General features: G+C 42.9%; 1 protein-coding gene and 1 long non-coding RNA gene across 2 annotated transcripts in view; one reads left to right on the top strand and one right to left on the bottom strand.

The window, feature by feature from the left end:
* Positions 1–23166, bottom strand: part of LOC144064568 (uncharacterized) — a 60045-nt gene extending 36879 nt beyond the window's left edge. The window contains exons 1-3 of the long non-coding RNA XR_013296826.1: positions 23060–23166; positions 22878–22946; positions 21777–21902 (exon numbers count right to left, since the gene is read on the bottom strand). This is a non-coding gene — a long non-coding RNA (uncharacterized LOC144064568). The remainder of the gene's footprint in view (positions 1–21776; positions 21903–22877; positions 22947–23059) is intronic.
* On the top strand, positions 16952–23831 carry tmem63a (transmembrane protein 63A). Its single transcript, XM_077587210.1, has 23 exons — positions 16952–17160; positions 17983–18155; positions 18230–18309; positions 18441–18519; positions 18604–18641; positions 18720–18862; positions 19129–19180; positions 19494–19602; positions 19672–19742; positions 19810–19890; positions 20096–20213; positions 20311–20444; positions 20624–20767; positions 20834–20987; positions 21061–21167; positions 21233–21319; positions 21443–21508; positions 21763–21925; positions 22167–22272; positions 22500–22667; positions 22728–22843; positions 22922–22972; positions 23054–23831. The coding sequence occupies exons 2-23, from the start codon at positions 17985–17987 to the stop codon at positions 23201–23203; spliced, it is 2388 nt and encodes a 795-aa protein (XP_077443336.1). The 5' UTR covers positions 16952–17160; positions 17983–17984; the 3' UTR covers positions 23204–23831.
* Positions 23832–24395: the final 564 nt, after the last annotated feature.

The raw sequence follows: 24395 nt of genomic DNA, 5'->3' as shown, positions 1-24395 counted from the left end.
TTCATCTGGATCTCTTACTGTAAGAAAGCGGCATTTTGGGGGGTTTGGGCTTTTTTGTGTCCCTCCCCCTGTGGGAACCCGAACGCCAAGCTAACTGGAGCAAGGGGTCTGCACGGCTAGCCGAAGGGTGGGGGTTCTTTTATGGAGATAATGGCCATTCCTCCACAGCTGGCCCTCACAATCAAAGCCAGAGTGCAGCTTGGAGGATTCCAGCTTTAACCGTGCCTTTGTGACTACTAATTACATGTGAATGCAAAGCCCGGAGAACTCCCTACCTCACCCCCTCTGTCGAGTCTCCCCAAAAGGGAAAACCTGTGAAGAATACCCCAAACAACCCTTCAGGGATGAAGCTGAGCATGCACACACACACCAGCGGGGGTCTCATCAAAGACTCAAACACACACATCGGCCAGCGCACACTCTCATGTGGCACTCGGTATTAGATCACATCTCAGTGTGCCGCACTCAGAAGAGATGAGGAGGTTTTAGAGGACTTAAGGTTGAATAGAAAACACACTGAAGAGCCTTTGGCCATGAGCGTCCACCCCTTGCCCACACTCGCCCCCGTAATCACAATCTACACACGTTCGTCGGCGTGCCCCCAAATGCCGGCCGGCGTTTGGCTCCAACCCCCAAGTTCCACGGCGCCGCAATACCACTATCTTATGTTTGACTGCCGTGGTCACAAATACATGACGGAGGTCTGAAAATATTGAATTTGCAATGTTCAGTATGTTTGTTAAAATTTACAATCAAATTCAATATAAAACTGAACATTACAGGTGCATCTATAACAACAAAACATGACGATACTGCCTCCCAGTGGCCGTTGAAGAGTCAACAAAGAGGAGAAGCACAATGAGTTGGAGTGCAGCATGAAACTATCGTATTATTGGACGACAAATCGTTACGCTATGATTTTGTAAACAAAGACCAGTCGTTTGTGATTCCTAAAACGCGAGGCAATTTCAATAAAGAATGATTCATTCAATTTGAATTTAAATATAACCCTTATAAGCACAAATGAGGAATCTATTGCCGATCATTTAAAAATTTAAGAACCTAGTCTTTCCTGTTCTGTTATTCTTTTCCTTCCAAAATGGTCTACGATTTGAAGGCGCGCAGTCCAACCCCTGATTGATTTTTGTTAAACGATGAACTGGTTTGTTGTGTCCATCCGCCGTACGTCGCAACGGGAAAACCAATCGTTGGCGGACCGCGTGGACTCCACGCGTGTCCGTTCACGTGGCGGCGTGCGGAATTATCTGCCGCAGAGGCCACAGCGTAGACTTGTGTACGGACACGTATGGAGATTTACTCGTGTTTTAACCCCGGGGTTAGCCATCAGTATTGATCGGAACAGACTTAGCCTTATTTTAATCCCCCCGCTCAGGCCGGGACGATCGATCGGGGCTCGCTCGCTTTCAAGTAGGTTTAACGACTTACCTGCGCCCCCCCCCCTTCCCCCGTCTGAGAGTTTTTTCCCGCAAAACTCGAGCGACACAAGGCCGCGCAATTTTCCCGCTTTGTTGAAATATGACTCACGCGCGTCTACTGTCTTTTTATATCAACCCAGAGATGACACGCTAGTGCTCAGGCTGAAAACACCTGCTGGTGAATTACGAGCACTCGCTCAAGAGCTCGGGAGCCTCCCTTTATCTCTTTATAGCTTCTCTGAAGACGCTTACGTGATCCGGCGAGGTACGTCTCGTAGGAGGCCTGTGAGGACCGTAAGGGGGGTTTAATAGATGCACCAAAATGGCTGCCATCTTTGATTGGTTTGACACAGACGATGGAGGACACACGAGTGTGTGTGTGTGCGCTTTGACAATTCTCCTCCATTTGCCCTCCCACGGCACATCCCAACAAAGGGGGGAATAAATTGGGGAAAAAAAGAGTAAATCAATGCTAAAGATGACAACTCTAAGGCTAACTAAGCACCTTTTCCACACAATTCCATTTGTTATGATTCTAAAACACATGCTAAAAAAAGTCTACTTTCAGGGGCAGTCCATTTTTAGCACTTGAGTCAAATTGCACAAGGCATGTTGTTGGGCACCAAAAGCGATAACCACGACAAATGTGATCGACTGTTTCGAGAGAGATTGACACAAGGAACCTAAATTGATTTTTTCGAGCTCAGGTCTGCATATCAATGGCCGATAGACCGTCAATACACTTGTACAGTGAGTGAACACTGCAAACCGTTATTCTTTGCACTGATTTCTTTTTAAATGTCTGGGGATTGATTGCACTGCATTCAACTTACGATCCAAAACTAAAATATTGTGCTCTTTTTGTGCCTAGTGCCCATTTAGGCAGGATTTTGTTTACAGACCTGGTGGGCTGCCAGGCTAAAAAATGGTCTTTAAAAACGTGCTGAAAAGAATACATATTATAGACAAACCTGGTGATATGGTTGAATAATAGGTGAATAAATCTGCCCCAGCGAATTACATGGTATTTTTGTATGATTAAAATGCATTCCAGAGTATCGTTAATATATGGCGTTCTTATTTAAAAATTCTGGTCAAGTTAACTCATTGGCTGCGATCGCACTAGTCGTCACCAAATTATTAATAATATTTTATCACGTGGCACTACTATGAACATAGGCAAAATTGTAAAAATGACTAAAAGCGATGAATCGACGGAGTTTTCACCCAATAGAAACAGTCAATGATACGTGAACGGCTAGTAAACTGGGATCAAATTCAAACAAGCGGCTCTGTTGCTTTCCCACTAACTACCACTTCTGGTTTCAACGGGACTAACACAAACATACGAGTCCCACCACCCACTAAATGACAGCTCGCTAAAAACATGTTTACCGATACCCAAATGTCAAAGCTTGTATTGACAGTCTAACGGCTTCTCATTTTTTGTCTGTCAACTGCTACTTTAGGAGACTGCTTTACACGCCCTTTTCCATGCATCTCAAATGCGTTTCAGCAATTTTGGAGAGCATCATTTTGGCTAGGAGGATAGATAGCAAAAGATGAAAAAAAAAAACCCTATCCAATTAATTTGCAGCTCAGATCTCCAAGTCTCACTGGAGAGGTGCTAGGCTACATGTACCGCCAGGCTAATTTGTGCGGCAGGTCGGCGTTAAATATATGCATGAGGCTAATTCGGCGAGCGGCGCTAACTCCCATTAGCGCCGCTTCTGCCTCCGGTGGAAATCAACACAAACCCTGGTGTTTTTTTTCTCTCTCTTTCTATCTCTTGCATAAAGCAAACAAAATTAAATTTGCTCGGCTAAATCAGAGCGTGGCGCCAAATGTGCGACTCCCCTCTCTCTCCCCCACGTTCGCGGGCCACCCTCTCCTCGCCTCTCGTAGGGATAAATTACTCCGGCATCATAAAAGAGCAGAAAATTACAGCGAAATGGAAGAAGAGAGGGGGAGAAAAAAAAAGGGATTTCACTCAAGTGGGATTCCCTTTTCTCAACAATCCCAGCATGCATTGGCTGGAGAGTCTCTTGCGCTTTGATTTTCTGCCTGTCTGTGCATGTTTCTCCCAGCGCAGCGCCCTTGCAGGCCACGTCGAGTATTTTCATGTTTTGGTCGCTTTGATTGCACTTGTTTGCGGCGAGATAAGTGTTCTGACGGATAAATACGCGGGCGCCGGCGAAAAGCAGAAAGCGATTTGTCAATTCCGCGATTGTGGATATCGAAAAGAGGGGGGAGGAATATAGGGGGAGAAAAAAAAAAGGCTGTTCCTATTGAACTTGACCTGCGGGTCGGATCGATGCGCGTGTGTTAATGTGCGTGAGAAGACGGCGGCCGTGTGCGTGGAGGCATGCGGCGGGCGAGGGGGGGTTTGCTGCCAGATCAATGTGTCTCCGCGTGAAATGAGGGAGAGCGCTGATTACCCGAGAGGAGGGGGGTGAGGATGATACGACGGCGGGGGGGAGGAAGGGGGTGAGGAGATTGAGGGGAGGACAGAGATGGGAGAGGGAGGATCGGCCCAGAGAAAAGCAGAGCGAAGGGGGGGGTCGCCTTCATTTTGATTTCCCACTGTACGCAACGTGTCGCCGCACATGGCCACGATATCGGGATCGGCGGGCAGATGGCTGGGATCTGCTTGGAAACAATGGCGAGGTGGGTGGGGGGTGGAGAGGGGGTTTCTGGCCTTCTTTTTACCAGGTTCTTTCTAAAAAATGGAGGTGTCTTGACATCAAATCTGCAGTCAAGTGGGAGTGATGGGTCTGAGATAAGGTACTCGGATGTTTCGTCGAAAGACGTTTGGTCCCCGGACGTTTGGTCGAACGGACGTTTGGTAGAATGGACGTTTGGTAGAACGGATGTTTGGTCGCCGGGTTGTTACTGTTGAAACCAGCTATCAAAATTATAATCATGAGAGAGAGAGAGAGAGAGAGTTTAATATCTAAATATCTAATATCAAAATATGAACAGTAAACTCTCGGATATCGGACTCGCATATCACCGTCAATGGCACTGAATGAGTTAATAAAACACAGTCAACTGGGAGAGATGGATATCCTCAGACTATATAACATATATAACATAGTCAATAGGGAGAGATGGACAATCGCCTATGGCACTGAATGAGTTAACATAACACCGTTAAGAATTTCCTTACACTTTACCAAGATGGTTGGAATCCATATAAACACTGATTGGCTGTGATCACGCACCCCCCCTTTCCATCCTATTTCCTCCAAGTCAGAGCTAAAAATCAACCCGAATATTTTTCCCGATCATATGAAAAAATTCTCCTCCACGCCCTCGTTCCAGGGGAGCACGACTATAAAGCATCTTGGCACGTATCAAAATATGAAACTGACATCTCGATATCTATCCTGCTATTTATACTCTTCTGCTGTGAGGAAAATCTCTAGAAACAGAAGAAGAAGCGGGATCAGACTATAAATACGTCAAAGTCTATCCAGGTACTATATACTGGGTTAAAATAATGAAGTTTCAATCCTCTGCACTGCGGGGGTCTCCCCATCTCTCCCCCAGCCTACTTCCTACTTGCACAGCCCCCCCGTGTCTGCTACTGGAAGCCTATATTTCTTCTGCGATGTATTTTTCTATGAGCGCAAGGCGGGAGTACAGCACGCCGTCGTAGCTCAACAGTCCAACAGTGTAAATGGAGCGTCCATATAAAAGGTCTGGGGCGCCTTTCCCCACCACTAAAAAGCTTCCAATGCATTCCAAATGAAGATAAAACGGTAAACGCTCGGTATTTATGCGGCAATTTGCTCGTCACTCAATGTGCTTTACGACACTTTTACGCCCCGCCGCCGACGTGCACCTGCCGGTCGCTCATCAATAACACTTGAGCGATGGGAACGTTTAGACGGGACGAACCACTCATGGTTTTGTGAACGGTGAAATGGACGAAAAATAGGGCTGAGAAAATAAATAAATAGATGCACGTTTCAAATGTTGACGTCAAATGGAGCTTAACGAATATCGGAAAATATGAGCGTTAATGGAGTTACTCCATAATTTATATCAGTGGTTCTAAATATGGTACACTTAGAATGTAATGAATATTTTGGGGGTAAATTTCTTCTTATTGTTCAAGCGGTGCAAAAATATTTCAATGGCTTGCAATGAAAAATGAAGTCTTTGACTTACAATGCTTCTATTGAACTATATTTGGCTTCTATTTCACTGATTACATTAATTATTTAGAAAGTGAATCAACCATTTTTTTCAGCTCAGTTAGTTTTTACATGACATTATTTACTGTTATTATTTACATTTAATTTGGAATTGTCATTGGAAGAAAAATAAGCACACTTTATACAGTAACATTTTTTTTTTCAAAGGAATAGCAGATATTTTTCAACATCCTAATTTTTAAGTTTACAAATATAACGTGATTTTTAGCCACTACTTTTGACTGTGGTTCGTTATATTAGTTGTTGTTTCCTCAGAGCCATCATTCTTTGACATGTACCATTTTCTATACCAAACTCAGTGTATATAAATTCAAGGTTAGGCGCTAAAAGAGCAGCAATATGAAAATGGTTATTTGCTTATACATAACCAAATCGTTTTATTCTAAAATTCTGGGTGTCTTATATATGCCTCTATAGTAGATATGCATGATCCCTACCCCCCAAAAACCCACCTGGGGTGCCTGAAAAGTATATCAAAACCAGACTATTCAAAATCTGCCAAACTATTCCTGTATGTGTCCAATTGCTGATCACTGGGAAGGATTGAAAAAAGAAGAAAAAACTATCTGATGTTTGTTCCGATCTTAAAATCAACCACCCCTAATATACACATATATCCAATATTACGGTAACCATCTGTCGAGGACTATAAACATATCAGTCAGCAGCAAGGAGATGAATATATATATGCTCGCAATAACCATTGAACAATTTTCTATTTTTTATGTTAGATCCTATCCTAACGCTATACCAAACTCAGTGTATATAAATTCAAGGTCAGGCGCTAAAAGAGCAGCAATAGGAGGCGACCCGAGGACGCGGGAGGTGACGCACTGTACATTCCACGCAGGCATACACCAACACAAACACGCCGACCTCCCTCACCTCTGGCCGTGTGGCTCCATCCCAAGAGGAAATTGAATTGGAGAGTTGACCCTGCCTGACAAAAGGCAAGCGCCATTGATTTTTATGAAAACGCCAGCCATCAATAACGAGATTGCGTTTGCGCTCTCGGTGACGGTAAACGATCATGTTTTAGTGCCACGCTGCCACTGACGTCGATGGCCGTCCAATCTCAAGAGTCGATCGCGGACCGACGTTAGCAGTCGTTTGCCCTTGTCAACATCATTAGGATTCCCGTCGTGTCTTTTGATGACATCACGCAAGATGTTTGGAGCGGGAGAGGGCGAAATGACACTCTTTGGAGTTTAATAAGGTGAAAACGAGTCCGGAATAGCGCGCGGGCTATCGCGTGGGTTCGCTTTTTTCACGAGCGCCTGAATGAATTCCCATCCACTGATACTGTGGCCATGCATATTAATGCGCATGCTACTGGGACTTTCTACATACTGCGTTTGTATATCAAAGCACAAACTAAATGGAAAAATTACCACTGGAAGGATGGATAAATTATAAATATAAATGAATTGGGGAAAAACCCACAGGCCAGAAACTACAGGTATGCTGTTAATGGCACATTAGATCCACTAGCGACATTAAATACTATGACAACATAAATCAAAATATTAGTATAAGTATTTCCTCAAAGAGGCAGACAACAACAAATATACATGGCCGGGTGTTTAAGTTTAAAAATGGCCGTTTTCATTGGCTAGGCCACATGTGTCAAAGTGGCGGCCCGGGGGCCAAATCTGGCCCGCTAGATCATTTTGTGTGGCCTGGGAAAGTAAATCATGAGTGCCGACTTTCTGTTTTAGGATCAAATTAAAATGAAGAGTATAGATGTATATTAAATTTCCTGATTTTCCCCCTTTTAAATCAATAATTGTAATTTTTTAATCCATTTTTTCTGTTTTTAGTTCAAAAATCATTTTGTAAAATCTAAAAATATATAAAAAAGCTAAAATAAACATTGTTTTAGATCCATAAAAAACTGAATAGTCAAGGATTTTAATCCAGTTCTTTTAATCCATTTATAAAATAAAAAAATCTAAATATTATATCTAAAATGGTCCGGCCTACGTGAAATCAAGTTGACGTTAAAGAGGCCCGCGAATCAACCTGAGTACTAAAATAGTACAAGCATTGATAAAAGGGCTGTCCAAATATCGTGAAGCTACGACTTGGACATACTGGCTTTTATTGATGAGAAAATTAAATCTGTATTTTTTCCCCCCTAAGATATTAAACAAGAGTCTAAATGTTTTGTCTGTCTAGTTCCTGAAAATGTTCTACTGGACGGTTTACTCCGACAATATAAAGTCATCCTGAAATCGCGAATTGCACTTGGTGTGAGACACCAAGATTTACAGTATTGCCATCTCACACTCATATTTTCTGAGGTAACAAGTGCCAAAATGGCCCTCGTAAAATGCAAAGCGGGTTATTTTCCCATTTGAAAAGAATGGAGAGCAAATCAGCAGGCTTTATGTAAATAAAACAACACTAGCGAGGCTGGCTCCTCGCCACGACCACGTCGTAATGACTCCGCGGGGGGACTTCTAGCCGACTAACGCTTGGATTAGGTATGTGGCTCGACGCGATTGGCTGTTTTTTCTAATGTGATATTTCATCAAAAGCAGAGCAGCACAACGATGGCGCCAAACCAGTCCGTATTTAGTCTGCTCCTGCACTTTGATACACAAACACGACGGGCGCGTTTGGTCGTTCACACGAACCCGACGCCTGAATCCGTGATGGATTGGCTGCACTCCTCGCTCTGACAGACGAGGGATGGATGTGCTGGAGCCGAGAAGATGAAGGAGGGTGCGTTCGTGTTTGATGGTGAAGAGAGAGAGGGGGGGGGGGGTTGGAAAAAGAGCTGAGCGAGGCTCTCTTGATGCCAGGGAGGATCTTACGCGGGGGCCAAGCAGATCATTTCCTCCTCAGCAACACGTGTCATTCGTTGGGAACAAACAGCCCTTCAGCGGACGCCAGAGGACCGCGTCAATCTCTCGCTTTCATATCCTCCGTGTTCGTGCGTGCGTATAAGTCAAAGTGTGCGTGTGTGCCAATTGACATACACAAAAATACGTGAGCACACAGTCAAAATGAGATATGACACCCTATGGGATCTAAACTAAAATTTGGGGGGTATATATACGTGTGCGGTCGATTGGTCGCCGGTCTTTTGGTCGACCGTGTACCGAATAATTCGCCCTAGATAGGATCAAAATTTCGAGATGCGACCAAGCCAGGTGGCCATGACATGAAAGGCTGTTTATCATTGTAGCGCCCTGTCTTTTTTTGCCGCATCTCTTTCGTGTATAACAGATATCTACGAGCACTGAACGATTTATTCAGACGAGTTTCGACCAGGAAACGCACAACGGCAAAAAAAGGGCTTTCTGGGTAATGAAGTATACTCGTGCACACAACACAGATAACCATTTCTCGTTGGCAAGTGGTCGTGCGTTATCCTATTGTGAGGACATTCGTGTGCATGATTTTCGGAATATTTTGAAGGGAATACAACAGCAAACAGGCCATCGATAGCGAACGTGAGGGTGGAGGCGTGGCAAACCGCTAACCCGGCCAGAACGAAGGTTAAAAAAAAATAAAACAAAATTAGAATTCAGTTTTGTGAAAAGTTACATTAAATGTATGTTTGAGTGTGTCTGTATATACTAATCCAAGTTAATTTAAATTTGTTTGTTCGTACCCTCCGCGAAATGTGTCTAATTTTACTTCTATTAAACACATTTTATTACTATTAAACCACTAGTTATGTGTTAGACTATATAAATATAATAAATACATATATAAATAGACAATATTTGGGTTTTCAGATTCCCAGTCCGTTGTGATCAAATTCAGGAATGGCTTTTTTTCTTTTTAATTTGTGTTTAATTTAGTTTTCACACTAGTATTGGCGAGCAAAATCCTGTTCTGCCCTTGTTTTGAAAAATATCCTCCTGTTTATGAGGAAAACAAGACCAACGTGGCAGCGAGGTGAGAATTACTTTCAACGCCCCCTCAAAATAATACAAACGAAACATCTGTTATTGCAAATAAATATTGAAAATAATCACGGAGCGTCAAATGTCAATGCCGGTGGTTGTGCGCGTGCGTCTGTCATGGAGGCGGCTAACTAGTCGCGCTCGCGTGGTGTCAAACCTGATTTGTGTCAGCGTACAAACCGCCAATTATGTTGGCCCCCTAATTACGCACTTTAAGACATAATTAAGGCTGCAAAGAGATATCGTGCGTCGCGCCAAGGTGGGAGAGGGTTCACACAAATGTAGGCATGCATCTTAATTAGCCTTTACATCTGAATTGTGTACACATAACAAGGATAATGACTTCCCTTAAAGGGAACAGCAAAGCAATTGAGGGAAACAGATGACAATTTACAAGGTTGTTCAGGAAAAAAAATACATACCATGCTTAAATCTGAACAAATTGGGCATATTAAGGCAGGTTTAATCTTTGCCTCTTTTCTGAGATTCATATTATTATTACAATTATTAGGAAACTGGTTTGAGCTGGGATATTAAGAAGTCATTTTTGGGAGCTGTCAAGTGAATAACTCACATTGCAAATGACTGCGTAAATTTGAGCCTAACATGGCAACCAGATTGATTCTTGCATATTTCCGCTTTGAATATATTACACACATCAATCTAGGGAAGATCTAATTGAGACCTTTTTCACGGGAGAAACGTTCCAGAAAAATATGTACGTTTGCTGATTGGTTGATGGCTCTTATCGTCGCCCTTGCGTTTCCCATCAAAAAAGCTTTTAGCTTCTTTTTTTAACGAGGAAAATAAGTGTATTCCTGATAAAACTTGGGAAATAAACCTATCCGCAAGAATATCATGCATTCTGCCATAATATTTAAGAAAAATAGTCTCTTGCTAGTCAATCCACATTCAGCTACACTATGACGTATTGGTTCGCGGAGGAGCAATGACACGGTTTCCCTTCAACAAAATATTTTTCGGACATTTTGGGCTTTCTTTTCATGAGGAAACAAAAGCGTATTTCCGACGAGATGACTGACAAGAAGCGCTTTGCGGCAGACAGTTGCTTCCTGGTCACGTCTGCAGCCCCCCCACCTCTTTCTCGCAATTGGCTCAGTCAACAGATGGCCGCAAAGTGGTTACACACTTGAGTTTGAGGCAAGATGCTACTGTAATCAAACACGACTGTCTTGGTTACGAGGCTAGCGATAGCATTTTGCGTCACATATAGATTAAGGGGTGACACTAATGCTAGTGAGCTTCGAATTTAAACATTTGATTTGGACTTCTGCATATGCAATCGACACGAAAAAACGCAATAGCGAAGACAAGTAGACTCTCGAGAAGAGGGGAGCAAATTCCCCGGAGTTGCCAGACTCATTCTACCCATTCCTCCCGACGAAAACATCAATTTAATCAAATTTTGAGGACCCGCGCACGCTGGGCCGCCCGCATCTCGGCATCTAATTCCCGTATTAGTCGCTCCCTCTGTGGCCCGAGTGGTGACGCACCAACGCAAACGCACGTACGCAGGCGAGCACGTCCCGAGATTTCACCTAAAAGGTCAATAAACGCGTTCAAAGGAGTCACGCGACGCCCTGGGAAATCACACGGGCGTGCAAACGAGTCCGACGACGGGCGGCTACCTCGACGGGCCTCGACGCCAGCCTTCACCTGAACCTGGAGATATATACGCACGTGTGTGTGTGTGCGGGGCAGCGCTCGCTGCTTAAGAATCCAGTCACATCTTCTGCTGGCAGGCAGTAAGGCGCTTTCACGCTGGCAGGTTTGCTTTGCTTTGCTCTAATTCCCCTTTCTTTCTCTGCGTGAGTGTGCGTGAGACGTGAGAGTGAATGCGTGTGTCCTCTTGCTTTTGTTGTTGTTTCTTGACTTTGTGTGCGACACTAGCGCTGCCTCAATAAACCCGCTTGGACTCGTCCCCCTGATCTGGGCAACTACACAAACACACACATACACACACATTCACACTCACGCACATGCAGAGCTGCTGTTAGGTGATGTGTGACGGCCTGCCACTCAAAGGCGGCTCCGTCGAGACACGGCACAAAGGAGGAGGAAAGATGAGTGGGAGTGGAGGGAGGGAGGAAGGGGCGGAGAGGAGAAGGAAGGGGGGCCGGGGGGGTGAAAGGTATCAGTGTCTTTCTGCTAGCTGGCTGCAAACTGTCGCTCTCTGGCTGTCTTCTTATCTCCTTGCTCCTCACTCTCCCCCAAGTGGCTGCTTTTGGCAGCTGAACACCACCCCCAAAACACTACTCAACTGCCAAGCTGCTATTCTGTAATGCAGCCCCCCCCCCCACGACCACCACCAACCTGGCTGAGCGTCACCTCTTTTTAGTCTGGGAGACCCTGAGCACAAATGACATGTGAAATCAGGGAAAATAAAAAGCAGCAAAGTGGTGCTAGTGATCATACATGAATATTTATGGAGGGGGGGGGGGGTTATGATTCTGCCTGTAAATTTCCAATAGTTGCAAAGATATGATCTATAATTTCCCCACTAACAAGAACTAAAATTCCACTACTCCCCCCAAAAATGTATAATACACTTACAATATATACTTATACGTACATATATGTTAACTGTGAGCACTGTTATGGTGTCTCTCTCTCAACCTATTTTTATAACCCAATCCAGAATTAGCACATTCATTTAGTTTACAGTTACAAACTTAAGACATGCATAGTTTAAATCCTTTAACTAAATGAGTGCTATAGACAATGTGAGTTGCTCTAAAAATGAATTATTGTTAATGATTTTTACCCCTGACCAGTAAGGAACTATGGAATATGACTCAAACTAAGTTAGCAGATCAGCAAACGTTCTACTTTATTTTGATTAAATATACTGAAATGAATTGAGGTACGAGCGAATGACCCAAAAATGCAAAAATGGTGGACATCCTCAACTGCTGTCCTCTAAGCTTGGCATTCTACATTAAGTAAGCTATGATGTCACGCTATTTACTTAACTGATGTCAACCCGCACATTCCAAACAAAAGCAATATAACGATTGACCATTCCAAAACACGAGCGACTCGTAAATCGAACCTTATTGCCTGCACGCAATCGTGATGATAAAAAAGTAGCGTTACAGAGGACGAGGTCCATTCATCAAGTAAGAAGACTAATGACTTCCACAAAACGCTCGCCTAAATTATGGCTGCGATGATTTGCTGTCAAGTCATCATTATTCTGAGAATCAATCAAGCTGGCGAACGTTCACGTCTAAAGAGCATCAGTGTGGCGTGTGCACCCGCCTAGTGATGCTGCCATCAAGTGGCTGAAGCCGCCATGGTGGAGAGAAAGAGAGAAAGAAAGAGAGAAGAATAAGGAGAGTTTGTGATGGAGGAAGAGAAGGCGCCAGCTCAGCAATATGGATCCAAAGAAAGACATTATTGAAGACGGAGAATTCTCCATCCCCGCCACGACGGCGGCCGATATCGCTGATTCACCACACCTCGCAAAACGTCTCTCTTTGTCAATGCGCTCGTCATCTCCTCGCCTCGCATTCATCATCCACATCATTATCAGAACACAAAAGTGACTCATCGAAACTAAAAGACTCTGACAGTGAGGAATTGTTTTTGTTATTTTGCAGCCACCTTTTGCACTACAAAAATGAATGACTATACATTGTATCCTAAAGCTATTTTTGAGTTTGGTTTGGTAGGCGGAGCCATGGCCAGCATTGGGAAAACGCTGATTAAAATACAAATCACAGGTTTTCTATTTTTGAAGCGACTTTAAAAATGCTTACCGATAAGAATGGTGGCATCAATTTTTCATTCATGAACGGCATAAGACCTATTTTTCAACTTGGTTATTACTTATCTTACTATTGCATTTCCTACTGCAGAGAACCATGAAACTAGCAAGAGCTGAAATGAAATGTATAGCATATTTCGTAATAAGTGTCATTTATTTTGCTATGTTTGCTTACATTTTACCTAAGCTGGACTCTAATAACCTGCTTTAAAACATTGGCCTCTTTAATGGATGATCCGAAAATCTGCCAAACCAATGCAGTTCCCCTAAAAAATAATTGACACGCTACAAACACAGAGCCGCAACACCACATTGATTGATTGATTAGGAGGTGTGTTGGAATACTCTGGAATCAAACTGGACTATTCCTAATTGGCTCTTGCGCCACTTTTAAATAAATAAATGTTGTTTTTTCCGGAGCCAAGTGGGAACAGCTCGCAGCTATCGGGGTGCTCTCCATGGTGCTAACTGCGCATCTGCCCCTGGGCAAGGCCTGAATTAACTCTACTCGGGGAAAATAAAAAGCCTCAACCTTTTTCACTCTCCTTTCCCTGTTCCCACTTTCTCTCTTTCGGCTTTTAATTAAAGAGAAGCAGGGGGGCTGCTAAAAAAACCTGCTCCTAATTACACAGCGTCTACCCCTCGCCCTTGTTTTTAGCCTCTCTCTCCTGTTACTGTTTGCTTTCGCTCTCTCCTCTGGCAACGACCGGAGACGGGCCGGCGGCCACCGGCAACGCCACGGGCGTGTTTGGAATAATTGGCCGCCATTGACGGTGAGAACCGTCCACGTGATGTTTTACTGCCAGCTGATGTGGAGAAGAGAGCGATGCAGATAATGTCACTCGGGCAGGGGGAGCGTGTGGGACTTTGAAGCCTTGCTGCAATCAAGCCTCTGTCGCCATCTGGACGCCATTTTAAAGCCATCAGCTCTGGCTGGTGCTCGCAAACAAGGGCGTGACCCGAAACAGGCCGCCCTGCCTAAATGGGCTCTTTCTAGCAGCTGCACGCCGTCATGACCCACCTCTCCAAAATGGCCGATGTTGAGAGAAAATGGCTTTATATGAATGTGACGAGTTCAGTTATATAGGTCAGAAAAATTGGGAAATAAAGGTAAAAGGAATCTGGAAATCAGTAATACATTGAAAAATTGGGTGACCATCTATCAGGTTTTGATACTAAATATAACACTACATAAAGTATTTCTTTTTTAAATTGCACCGAAAAAAACTAAAAGTAAACAAGTTAGAGTAAATGACTGGTGAAAATATTTGAATTATTACTATTCTCCACAAGGCTGTACTTACATTCTATCATTCAATAATAAATGAATCAACCCTGATACAAACTATTAAAATTCAGCTACAATGATAAATAGAGTCCATGCTACATAAATAGAAAATATCAAGATGATTGGTTTACAAATGGAGGAAGAATAGGATTCCCAAGTAAGTGCCTACAAGAAGAACAACAACAAACTATCCAGAAACACCAGTATTTCCAATTCCACATCGTTATACGTTTCTCTCAAACAGACACTTACGTACGCAGAAGAACGAGATTAAGAATGGGAGATTATCGAGAATTACTATGTATTTACACAGTTGGCATACAAAGGATAAAATGCTTTTGTGATAGCATAAATGAACGGAAACAATTGATCTGATGCAAAGTTCTCTCATGCGTAGAGAGACTACACACCCTCTTACAACTGTATGCTGCTGCGGCTATAATGACATGGAAATCACATGCTAATGCTATGCTAATCTGGCAACATTATTCTGTCCAAAGGGAACTTGGGAGGCAGAGGAACTTGCTACAAACTGTGCGCGCACACACGGAAAAAGGAGAGTTGGCTAAGTTGGTGTCAAAATATTGACAAAGCAAGTGAGACGCAAAGGATATACAGTGGTACCTCGACATACGATCGTAATCCGTTCCAAGACTGAGATCGTATGTCGAGCTTTTCGTATGTCGAGCTTTTCGTATGTCGAGCTTTTCGTAACTCGAGCGAACGTTTCCCAGCCTCTCATGTCATGGTCGCATCTCGAAATTTTAATCGTATCGCGAGCGAATTATCCGATCGAAATTTTCGTCGTACCACGAGGTACCATTGTACGTAGTGTAGACCACATGCCTGTTCTCAAAATAATACAATGTTGACGTGGATCCTCGTCAATGGGCGGCGATGAGCTAAGTGAATACATTTCCAATCAATCTTTTACGAGCAAGGCGTTCTCCAATCCGTGCTTCCTGACTGCCAGCATTTTCCCAGCCTGTACCCCTAAGTGGCCGTGATTGACAGGCGGGCTATATCCATGCAATATCACCCGGCACACGTTCCTATTCCCTCCTGGAGGCTTCATCCGCCGGTCAAATTAACCTTCCGCGCCAAGGGGAGGGAAGGGACGGCGACGGGGGGGGGGGTGCCCGCGTGGGCCAATCAGCAGGTGATTAGGCCCGGGGCACGCCGGGTGAGGGGTCACCGCAATGGGGCCATCGCCAGCCTGATTGGTTTCAATCAGCGGCCGGTCGGGAGGACAGCTGGGAGCTGAGCCGTGGGGCGCGCTAATCAACGTGTCCCACGGCGAGGCATGAACGCTCGCACGCGCGACCGCATCATGAACATCAGCGGGAGTACACATTGACGCGAGACGGGAAAGACACAAACACACAGCGGGTAGAAATGAACAGTCCAGCTGGAAGCCTGTAAACATGGCATCGTGGGAAACAAAAGGGGGGCCGCTGCACAACAGCTCGACGTCACAGTAAATTGAATGACTAATTGCATTGGCTTCATTCATTTGACCATCAGATCGCCGCCCGTGACATTGCTTCGCTATGCTTTGCTCCAAGCAAATCACGACACGTTTTTGCCAAATGCCCGTCACGTGGAACCGAGGGCATTGGGATGCCGTGCTAATTCCTGCTCAAATGTTGGTCAAGGAACGAATCAACTGTGGTGTTTACGGCTTTCGTTGTCACAAGAGATGGATTTTTTTTTTTTAAATAGACAGCATTGAGTCAGGGCTGTGTCTGTGAAAAACGCAATTGTACTAGGAGTACTTAATTGATTTGCGGTTTGATGTCGGGCAGGGACGAAAATAAAATGAAGGCTTTGAAGCCATCTTTATGTCGAGGAAAAAATCTAAAAAAAAAAAAAACAACTTACACACTATTCCGGTTAAGTGATAGTCACTACTATGTGTTATGACATAAAAATTCCAAACCGGTAAATCATAAACAACCTTTCATCCCAATTTTCCAAGGTGCTTTTGAAGCATACATTTCAAGTCACATCCCTTTTTTTTGTAAGATATTTCCTCGCAAATACAATACTGAAATAAAGAGGTGCCAAAAACTCATCATTATTCCCATTGAAGTCAAGGGAAAAACTAGTAAACAACATTGCGCAATCCATAATGTTTAACATTTTTATTTTACAATGAACGTCATGTTTAGCTTTGCACAATTGTAACGACCCTCGAACAAAACTATAAAGATTAAATAGTAAATATACTACTTTTGATGGTTTGGGCTTCCTGAAATCACATGACCGCCCTTCTCTGACAGCTGAGAATTCGCGCATGCGCAGAGCACGAAGCGGTGACTACACTTTTCCCTCCGGTTTCACGGCTTAAACAAGTTTACTTTGGCGCAAACAACACAAAAGACAAATCGGGCTGCGTTTTTCCCTGCCACGTAAGCAGGCTAAACTTGTCTGGCGTCACTTTTTCCAACCGGCTGATCGTGTTTGGATGGCGGATGTTGACGGCTGACGTCTCGTCCGAAAGGTAGCAAAAGTTCTGCAAAGTTCTGCTTTCCTAATCGATCGCCGATTTTTCGCTTTTTTTAGTACCGCAACTAACTCGTAGTGTTTGTAACTTTACTCAATGTAATTTATTTTTGTGTTAAACAAGCTCAAATATTACACGTGAAAATGGCGGACCCGTCTGTCATAAATAAATGTGTTATATGGTACGTTCAAATGAATAAGAATGGCAGTTGGAAACCCGTGATTCGCGGCGTGTGGGTTTAATTTGGGCGCATCAAACTATGCCTGCGTGACCAAAACAAAACCCGTGGTCGGAATTAGGATGGGAAAATTGGGGGGCGTACAATTGCAGCAAAGGGGTGACAAAAGTTATGGCCAGTCAATGAATTTGGACGTCTAGAGTCGTCAATGGCACTGAAACATGAGCATTCCTATCGGTTTAGATGAACTGAACGTCTCTCGCCATTAATGGCATGCAGTGAGTTAAATATCATAATTTAAAAGTGTTATTTGAGGCCGTAATCAGTGCGTATTTGTGTTTGATGCATTTTAAGTTAGTTTTATTAACACTGTAAATGTATAAATTCATATTTAATTATAAAAATCCAATAATTTACGGTTTTAATAGGTCTTAAGTGTCTACTTTTGGATAGCTGTCCACAATCATTATTGTTGTCCCTGAAATTGTTAAATCAAGGCATTGTTTTATGGGGAAAAATATATATATATACTATATAAACATTGTAATGTAATGTTATGCCTAAGCAATAACTGATTTTTAGATATATGCAGCAGGAAAACAAAAGAAAACTGTCAATTCTTTCTATTTCTATTTTCGCAGTAATGTCGTCCTGGTGGTGGGAGCAGTGGTCCCTGTTAAACCCAAATGGTACCACTGGTTCTAGTGGTCTTGACAACGCGGCCTGTTTCAATAGCACGCAGAATACAGTCCTGAAAGGAGGCCAGTTCGGGGGAGTCCCTGTCGTCTTGCTACTCAACTTTAGCTTCTTTTTGGTATGAATTGGATGCTGACGATTAAGTTCGGCATTTGTTACTTTGGACTGAGCTTTTACGGATGTGTCCTTCAGGTTTTGCTGATCGTGTTCTCAATCATACGGAGGAAATTCTGGGATTATGGACGTCTGGCGCTGGTTGCAGACAACGAAGGGTTGGTGATGGATTAGACATGCTAGAGCTATATTTGGATTTAGAGATGGGGGAAAAAGTCGATGCGGTAGCTAATAATAGAAATAGTTTGAGGAAAAAGGGGCTCTTAAAGACCTCCTTTCTGTGTTTTAGGGTCACTGAGTCGGGACACCATCGTTATAGACACTTGTCATCTTGTGTGTCGACTGTGGAGGACCTAGAGTATGAAATGGTTTGTGGAAATATAAAAGTATAAATGACGATAGTGTGAAGTAGTTTGTCTCACGAAACATCTATTCCACGCATCATTCTATAGGGCTGCTGTTCATGGCTGCCTTTCATCCTAAGAATGGAGTAAGTGTGAATTGTCATCCTCTGCCTTATGCGCAAATCCCAAAATTCAATCGCCTGTCCAATTTTTTTCTATTTCAGCGACGAAAAGATAAAGGCCAGATGCGGCAGCGACGCCGTTCACTACTTATCCTTCCAGCGTCATCTAGTCATCCTACTACTGGTCATTACGGTCACCTCCCTCGCTATCATAATGCCCGTCAACCTGACGGGTGACCTGCTAGGTGAGTTACATCTGGTATTAAGTAGCCTGTTCACTCTGGACAAAAAAAAGCTCTACCAGAATGACTTTCCGTGTTGTGAAAGTCCAAAAAGCGCATTTTAGCATTGTTTCTCCTTTTTTGCACAAGACTAAAGTACATTTAAAGGGGAACTTCATGTAAGCAAACCGTACAACAGCTAATGACACTTTTTGCAAAAGGAAGAGGGACAAAAAAGTAATCAATGACTATCCTTGAGCTCAGTTTTCCATCTAAATTTTGTCTTTCAGGCAACGATCCGCGGAGCTTTGGAAGAACGACTATTGGGAATCTTCAAAAGGGGTAATAAACAAAAACACGGTAGCAAAGTAGAGTGCAATTACAACTACACTAACGTGTAAAACGTACAGCATGAGATCAGAAATGACATTTATCGCCGTTACTGATTTTTTTCATTTGCGTTTACATACATAAGAACTCATACTTGGTGTTCCACATGGTTCAATACTAGCTCCACTGATATTTAAGTTACAAAAATGTACGGGCTACGTTTACATACATAAGAACTGATACTTGGTGTTCCACATGGTTCAATACTAGCTACACTGATATTTGAGTTACAAGGCTACGTATGAAGTTTCGTTTTTTGTTCCAGAAACAACTGGTTGTGGCTTCACACCGTATTTGCCGTCCTCTACCTTGGCCTCACTGTTGTTCTACTGCGACGCCACACATCGCAAATAAAAGGCATGGGCCAAGACATAGTGAGTTTCTTTCTTTCTATCCAATCCTACTTTTGACACATGAAGGTAATCAATCTGGCATGTTTGCAGGCCAGAAACACCTTGTTTGTGACATCTGTCCCAAAAACAGCGACAGAAGAGGATATAAAAACTCATTTCATGTGAGTGAGCTATTGTTACGTTTTAGCGTTTCTCACTGTTACTTATTTAACATTTATTTTTCTACAGAGAGGCTTACCCTACCTGCCAAGTGTGTACGGTCAACATTGCCTATGATGTTGCCAAGCTCATGCACCTCGATAAGGAGAGGTAAAAAACTCAAATGTTCTTTTGCTATAAAACAAGATTGATTATAATATCAAACTGATTAGTGATTGGCCAGCAAATTGTGAGCAGACCGCTCGTAAAAAACTGGTTTCCACATCATGACAAATGTAACATTGACATTTGTTCAGGCATTTCAAAAGCCAACAGTTTTATGCAGGGTTTATGCCATTTTTTTTTAACCTTTTAGGGTTCGGGCTGGGAAAAATCTGCGTTACTATGAGCGTATCTTGGAGAAGATGGGACAGCGGGAAAAAATACATCCCCGTATGTGCAGTTATCTTTTTTGCTGTGCCAACTGTGATAAGGTTAGAGGTTGTAGAAGGTTAAAAAAATAAATGTGTTTTCTACGACAATACACTACATTGGACTGCAAAATTAAACACTATGTTTGTCCTCCCTCAGGTGGACGCAATAGAGTACTACAGCACCAAAGAAAAAGATTTACTGGAGGAGGTCCGGCAGCAGGTGGAAGTGGTGCCAGAGCGCCCCCTGGGTCTTGCCTTTGTCACCTTGCAGACAGAGGCCATGGCTAAGTAGTGAGGGTTGATTTATCTTTCTCGAAAGAATCCTAGCCCTACACAAGCTGTCAAAGACGCAGCGTGATGTGTTTGGGCCCGGGTCCAAAATTCACTAAACGCTTTTCTGGCATCGCGGGGGAACCTGGACGCACGCCATTATTGAAAATTTCCTTCCTCTAATACGGCTCATTCATCAGCATTCTGAAAGACTTCAATGCGCTGGAATGCGGAAGCAGAAGTTGCTGTTGCGGCCGAGAACCTCAAACTTCCAGCGACGGCGCTAGCCTCAAAGTGAGGAAATGGAAAGCCAGCTTTGCGCCGCATCCCAAAAACATCTACTGGTAAGCCTTCTACATGACACCTTACTTTACAATATTCAGTCAACTCCCTTATTTCCTCCCGTCTAGGGACCACCTATCAGTGCAAGGCTTCTCCTGGTTCATGCGCTACATAATGCTCAACTTCCTACTTTTCTTCCTGCTCACGTTTCTGACCACACCCACCATCATCATCAACACCATAGACAAGTTCAACGTCACCAAGCCCCTTTACTACCTGAACGTACGATCTCCAGACTTGAAAGACCCCACCCGGCCACAAATGTGATTTTTTTGCCCATTTCCTTCCTCATCAGAACCCGATCATCAGTCAGTTCTTCCCAACGTTCCTACTGTGGTGCTTCTCCGCACTGCTGCCTACCATCGTCTACTACTCCACACTCGGGGAGGCACACTGGAGCAGGTGTGCCAGAAATGGATTGCCCATGTTGGCTCTGGATTGAATTTTTTTTTGTGCTTGGCTTTCAGATCCAGCGAGCAGCTGAGTATGATGCACAAGCTTTACTTCTTCCTACTCTTCATGGTGCTCATCCTACCCTCGCTAGGACTCACCAGGTTAACCAATCCGTCGATCATTTGAACCCCGTCATCCCTCCCAATTCAAACGGATTGGACGTCTTTTGTGTTCGAGGTTACAAGCGGTTAATCATGGAACAAATGGTTTTGTTTGTCGTTTAGTCTGGCTTTGTTTTTCCGCTGGCTGTTTGACAAAGAATTCCTCACCGATGGGAAGACGAGGTTTGAGTAAGTCCCTTTCAGTTTTAACGTTTTCAGACTTTGAAAGTACTACGCCGCGATTAGTTGACTAATTGATTATCAAACTATAATTCATTGTTGACATAGAAATGAAACGAATCCTATTTTTTGGGCATCTTAATAGTAGTTTTGTTCTTATTTGACCCTATTTAATATATAATAGTTATATATTTGGTACTTTTAGATAAAACGGAATATTATTCATCTACATCATGTTTGACTAATAACTTTTTGTGTAATAGATGCGTCTTCCTACCTGATCAAGGGGCCTTTTTCGTCAACTACGTGATCGCGGCCGCCCTGGTGGGCTCGGCCATGGATCTGTTGCGGCTTCCCGGTTTGCTGCTTTACACCATCCGCCTGGCGCTCGCGCGCTCGGCCGCTGAAAGGAAATACGTCAAACAGGTCTGTTAAAGATCATTCGGCAGCAACTTAATGGACACAGACAATTTTCTATGATTCATAAGAACGGTGATAAAAATGTCTTTTTTTTTTCCTGACCGCAGACTGACTTGTTTTGCCCACTTGTGACTATAAACTATTCCCTTTTAATCTGTCACTTTGCAAGCTAGATCAAATATTATTGTTGGCTAAGTTAACTCATCTGCTTTTATCACATGAGATGATCTTGTTTTTCTATTACCAGAACCAAGCCTACGAGTTTGAATACGGCGCCATGTATGGTTGGATCCTGTGCGTCTTTACTGTTATCATGGCATACAGCGTCATTTGTCCTATTATTGTGCCTTTTGGTGAGTACTACAACACATTTACGTACAAATAAGGGATTCTTTGTCCTGATTTTAGAAGGCATTTATGCTCCACAAGTAGTAATAAAGTTACTAAACTACAGATTTGTATGAAAAACATAAATATTTGCTACCTTGTGCCACATCAGACCAGTTTTCTCATTGGAAAAATTAGTAAATATGAACTGTTCTAGCTAGTATTTTGCTCATGACTATGTGACTCCCACTAGGTCTCCTATACATGACACTGAAGCATCTGGTGGACAAGCACAATTTGTATTTCGCCTACTTGCCGACACGTCTCACTCGTAAAGTCCACCTGAAAGCTGTTAATCAAGCTTTGGCCGCGCCAATCATCTGCCTGATATGGCTGTATTTCTTTTCCGTCCTCAGAACAGGTATTTTGGAATAGCATTATTTAAGTACCGCCGCTATCTAACCAAAAAATGTTATTGCAGGCTTTCGGACACCCACTTCTTTGTTTACACTTGTCGTACTTGTCATCACGGTCTTCATCTGCCTCAGCTACACCTGTTTTGGCCATTTTCAATACCTCAGTCCACATAATTACGTGGTGAGCTGCACGCCTGGTTTGCATACGTACTTACCCATTTTGTCTGTCAACTGTTGACATCTTTTTTGTTCTTTCCAGGTGAAGGAAGAAGATGAAGACACAACTAATGGTGGAGAGGAAAACACCATGGTAAGTAAATGTGCATGCGGTCACAGTAAATCTTTCTTTATTCACATTTCTGAGCATATTTTCTTTTCTATTTCATTGCAGGTTTACCTTCCCAGAGTGCTGAATCCGAAATCCTCGGCAGGGACTCCCAAAGTCGGGCCAAATTATCAGTCGTACGGTTCCACGGAGGACAGTCTAGAACGCAGCGCCGGTTCTGCAGAAGACAACGTCACAAAAAAACAAACAGTTTAAAATCTTGCTTCCTTGTGATTTACAAAGCCATTAACGGACACAGAGACACCTTTACATTAGAGAGCTATGTTTACAAGAATATGCACTGCTCAGCTTTTTTTGATTACTTGTAAAAAAAAAATAATAATTAAAAAAATATGCTGCACATTTCTATTGTGGGGAGTGGTGGAATGAATGTTAAGAAAGTAATTGAATGTTGCATAAGAAAAAAAATACTGATGCCCAAGTATTTTCTGCATTAATTTAGGATAGCCACCTATTTTCCACATTGCGCAAAAAGGGTGAAAAAACTTGGCAGAACGCTGGACCAAATTACTCAAAAGTTCTTTTTATGAAATGCCACCAAAGATGATGGTCTTTATTTGTGTTTACATATCAAATTGTAATTGTATGAATACATTATCCGCACTTGTATATAATCATAAAATGTACTGTCATAACTGTTATTGATGAACAAATGCAGACTGAAGACAATTCGTCAACTGTTTTCTTCTTTGACCCCACACACATTTTGAAAAAAAAATGTAATAAAGTTAATGTTAAAAGAATTGTCATTGTTGAAGTATATCCAACTGTTTTTTATTGTTCACATAAAAAAGCTTTTAAGAAATAAAGTCTCTTTTGCACTCAACAAGAGAAATGTGGCTTTTTTATTTGTTTAATCAAAATTCAATTCCTACACGTTTTTTTTGTACAGTTTTTTTTAGGTACTTTAAAAAAAAAATTCTCTTTCTAAAACTACAATGTTTCCTTAACTTGAGGTACATTTTGCGACATTTTTTTAAATACCAGACAAAAAAATCCAATGACACGCTGAAATATATTAGGATTTTTTGACAAATTTCAAACAAAACCTCAACATTACACTTTCACAAATGTTGTTCCTCAATATACAAATCATTTAAAGTAATGAGAGACTTAGATCTTTAGGGGGCGATGTTGATTTGGAGCGCAGAATGTTTGAAACTCTTCAATGCACAAACTTGACCGAGGATTTAACCTTGGAATGCGGCCTGTTCCTGGACAATAGTAGCCGTGGCGCCGCCCCCTCACCTGATCTCTCACCACTATCGTCCCCTCTTGTGTTGGTGCCATTTTTCCCCTCCTTTCACCCTCGCTTTTTCTCAAAACACGGGCTAGCCGAGGCCTCCGCGGGAGAGTCTGTTGTCATGTAAAGACTTTCGGTTGTGCC

The sequence above is a fragment of the Stigmatopora argus genome, chromosome 19 (genome assembly GCF_051989625.1).
Source record: "Stigmatopora argus isolate UIUO_Sarg chromosome 19, RoL_Sarg_1.0, whole genome shotgun sequence".
NCBI lineage: Eukaryota > Metazoa > Chordata > Actinopteri > Syngnathiformes > Syngnathidae > Stigmatopora > Stigmatopora argus.
This window is presented reverse-complemented; position numbering and strand designations above follow the sequence as displayed.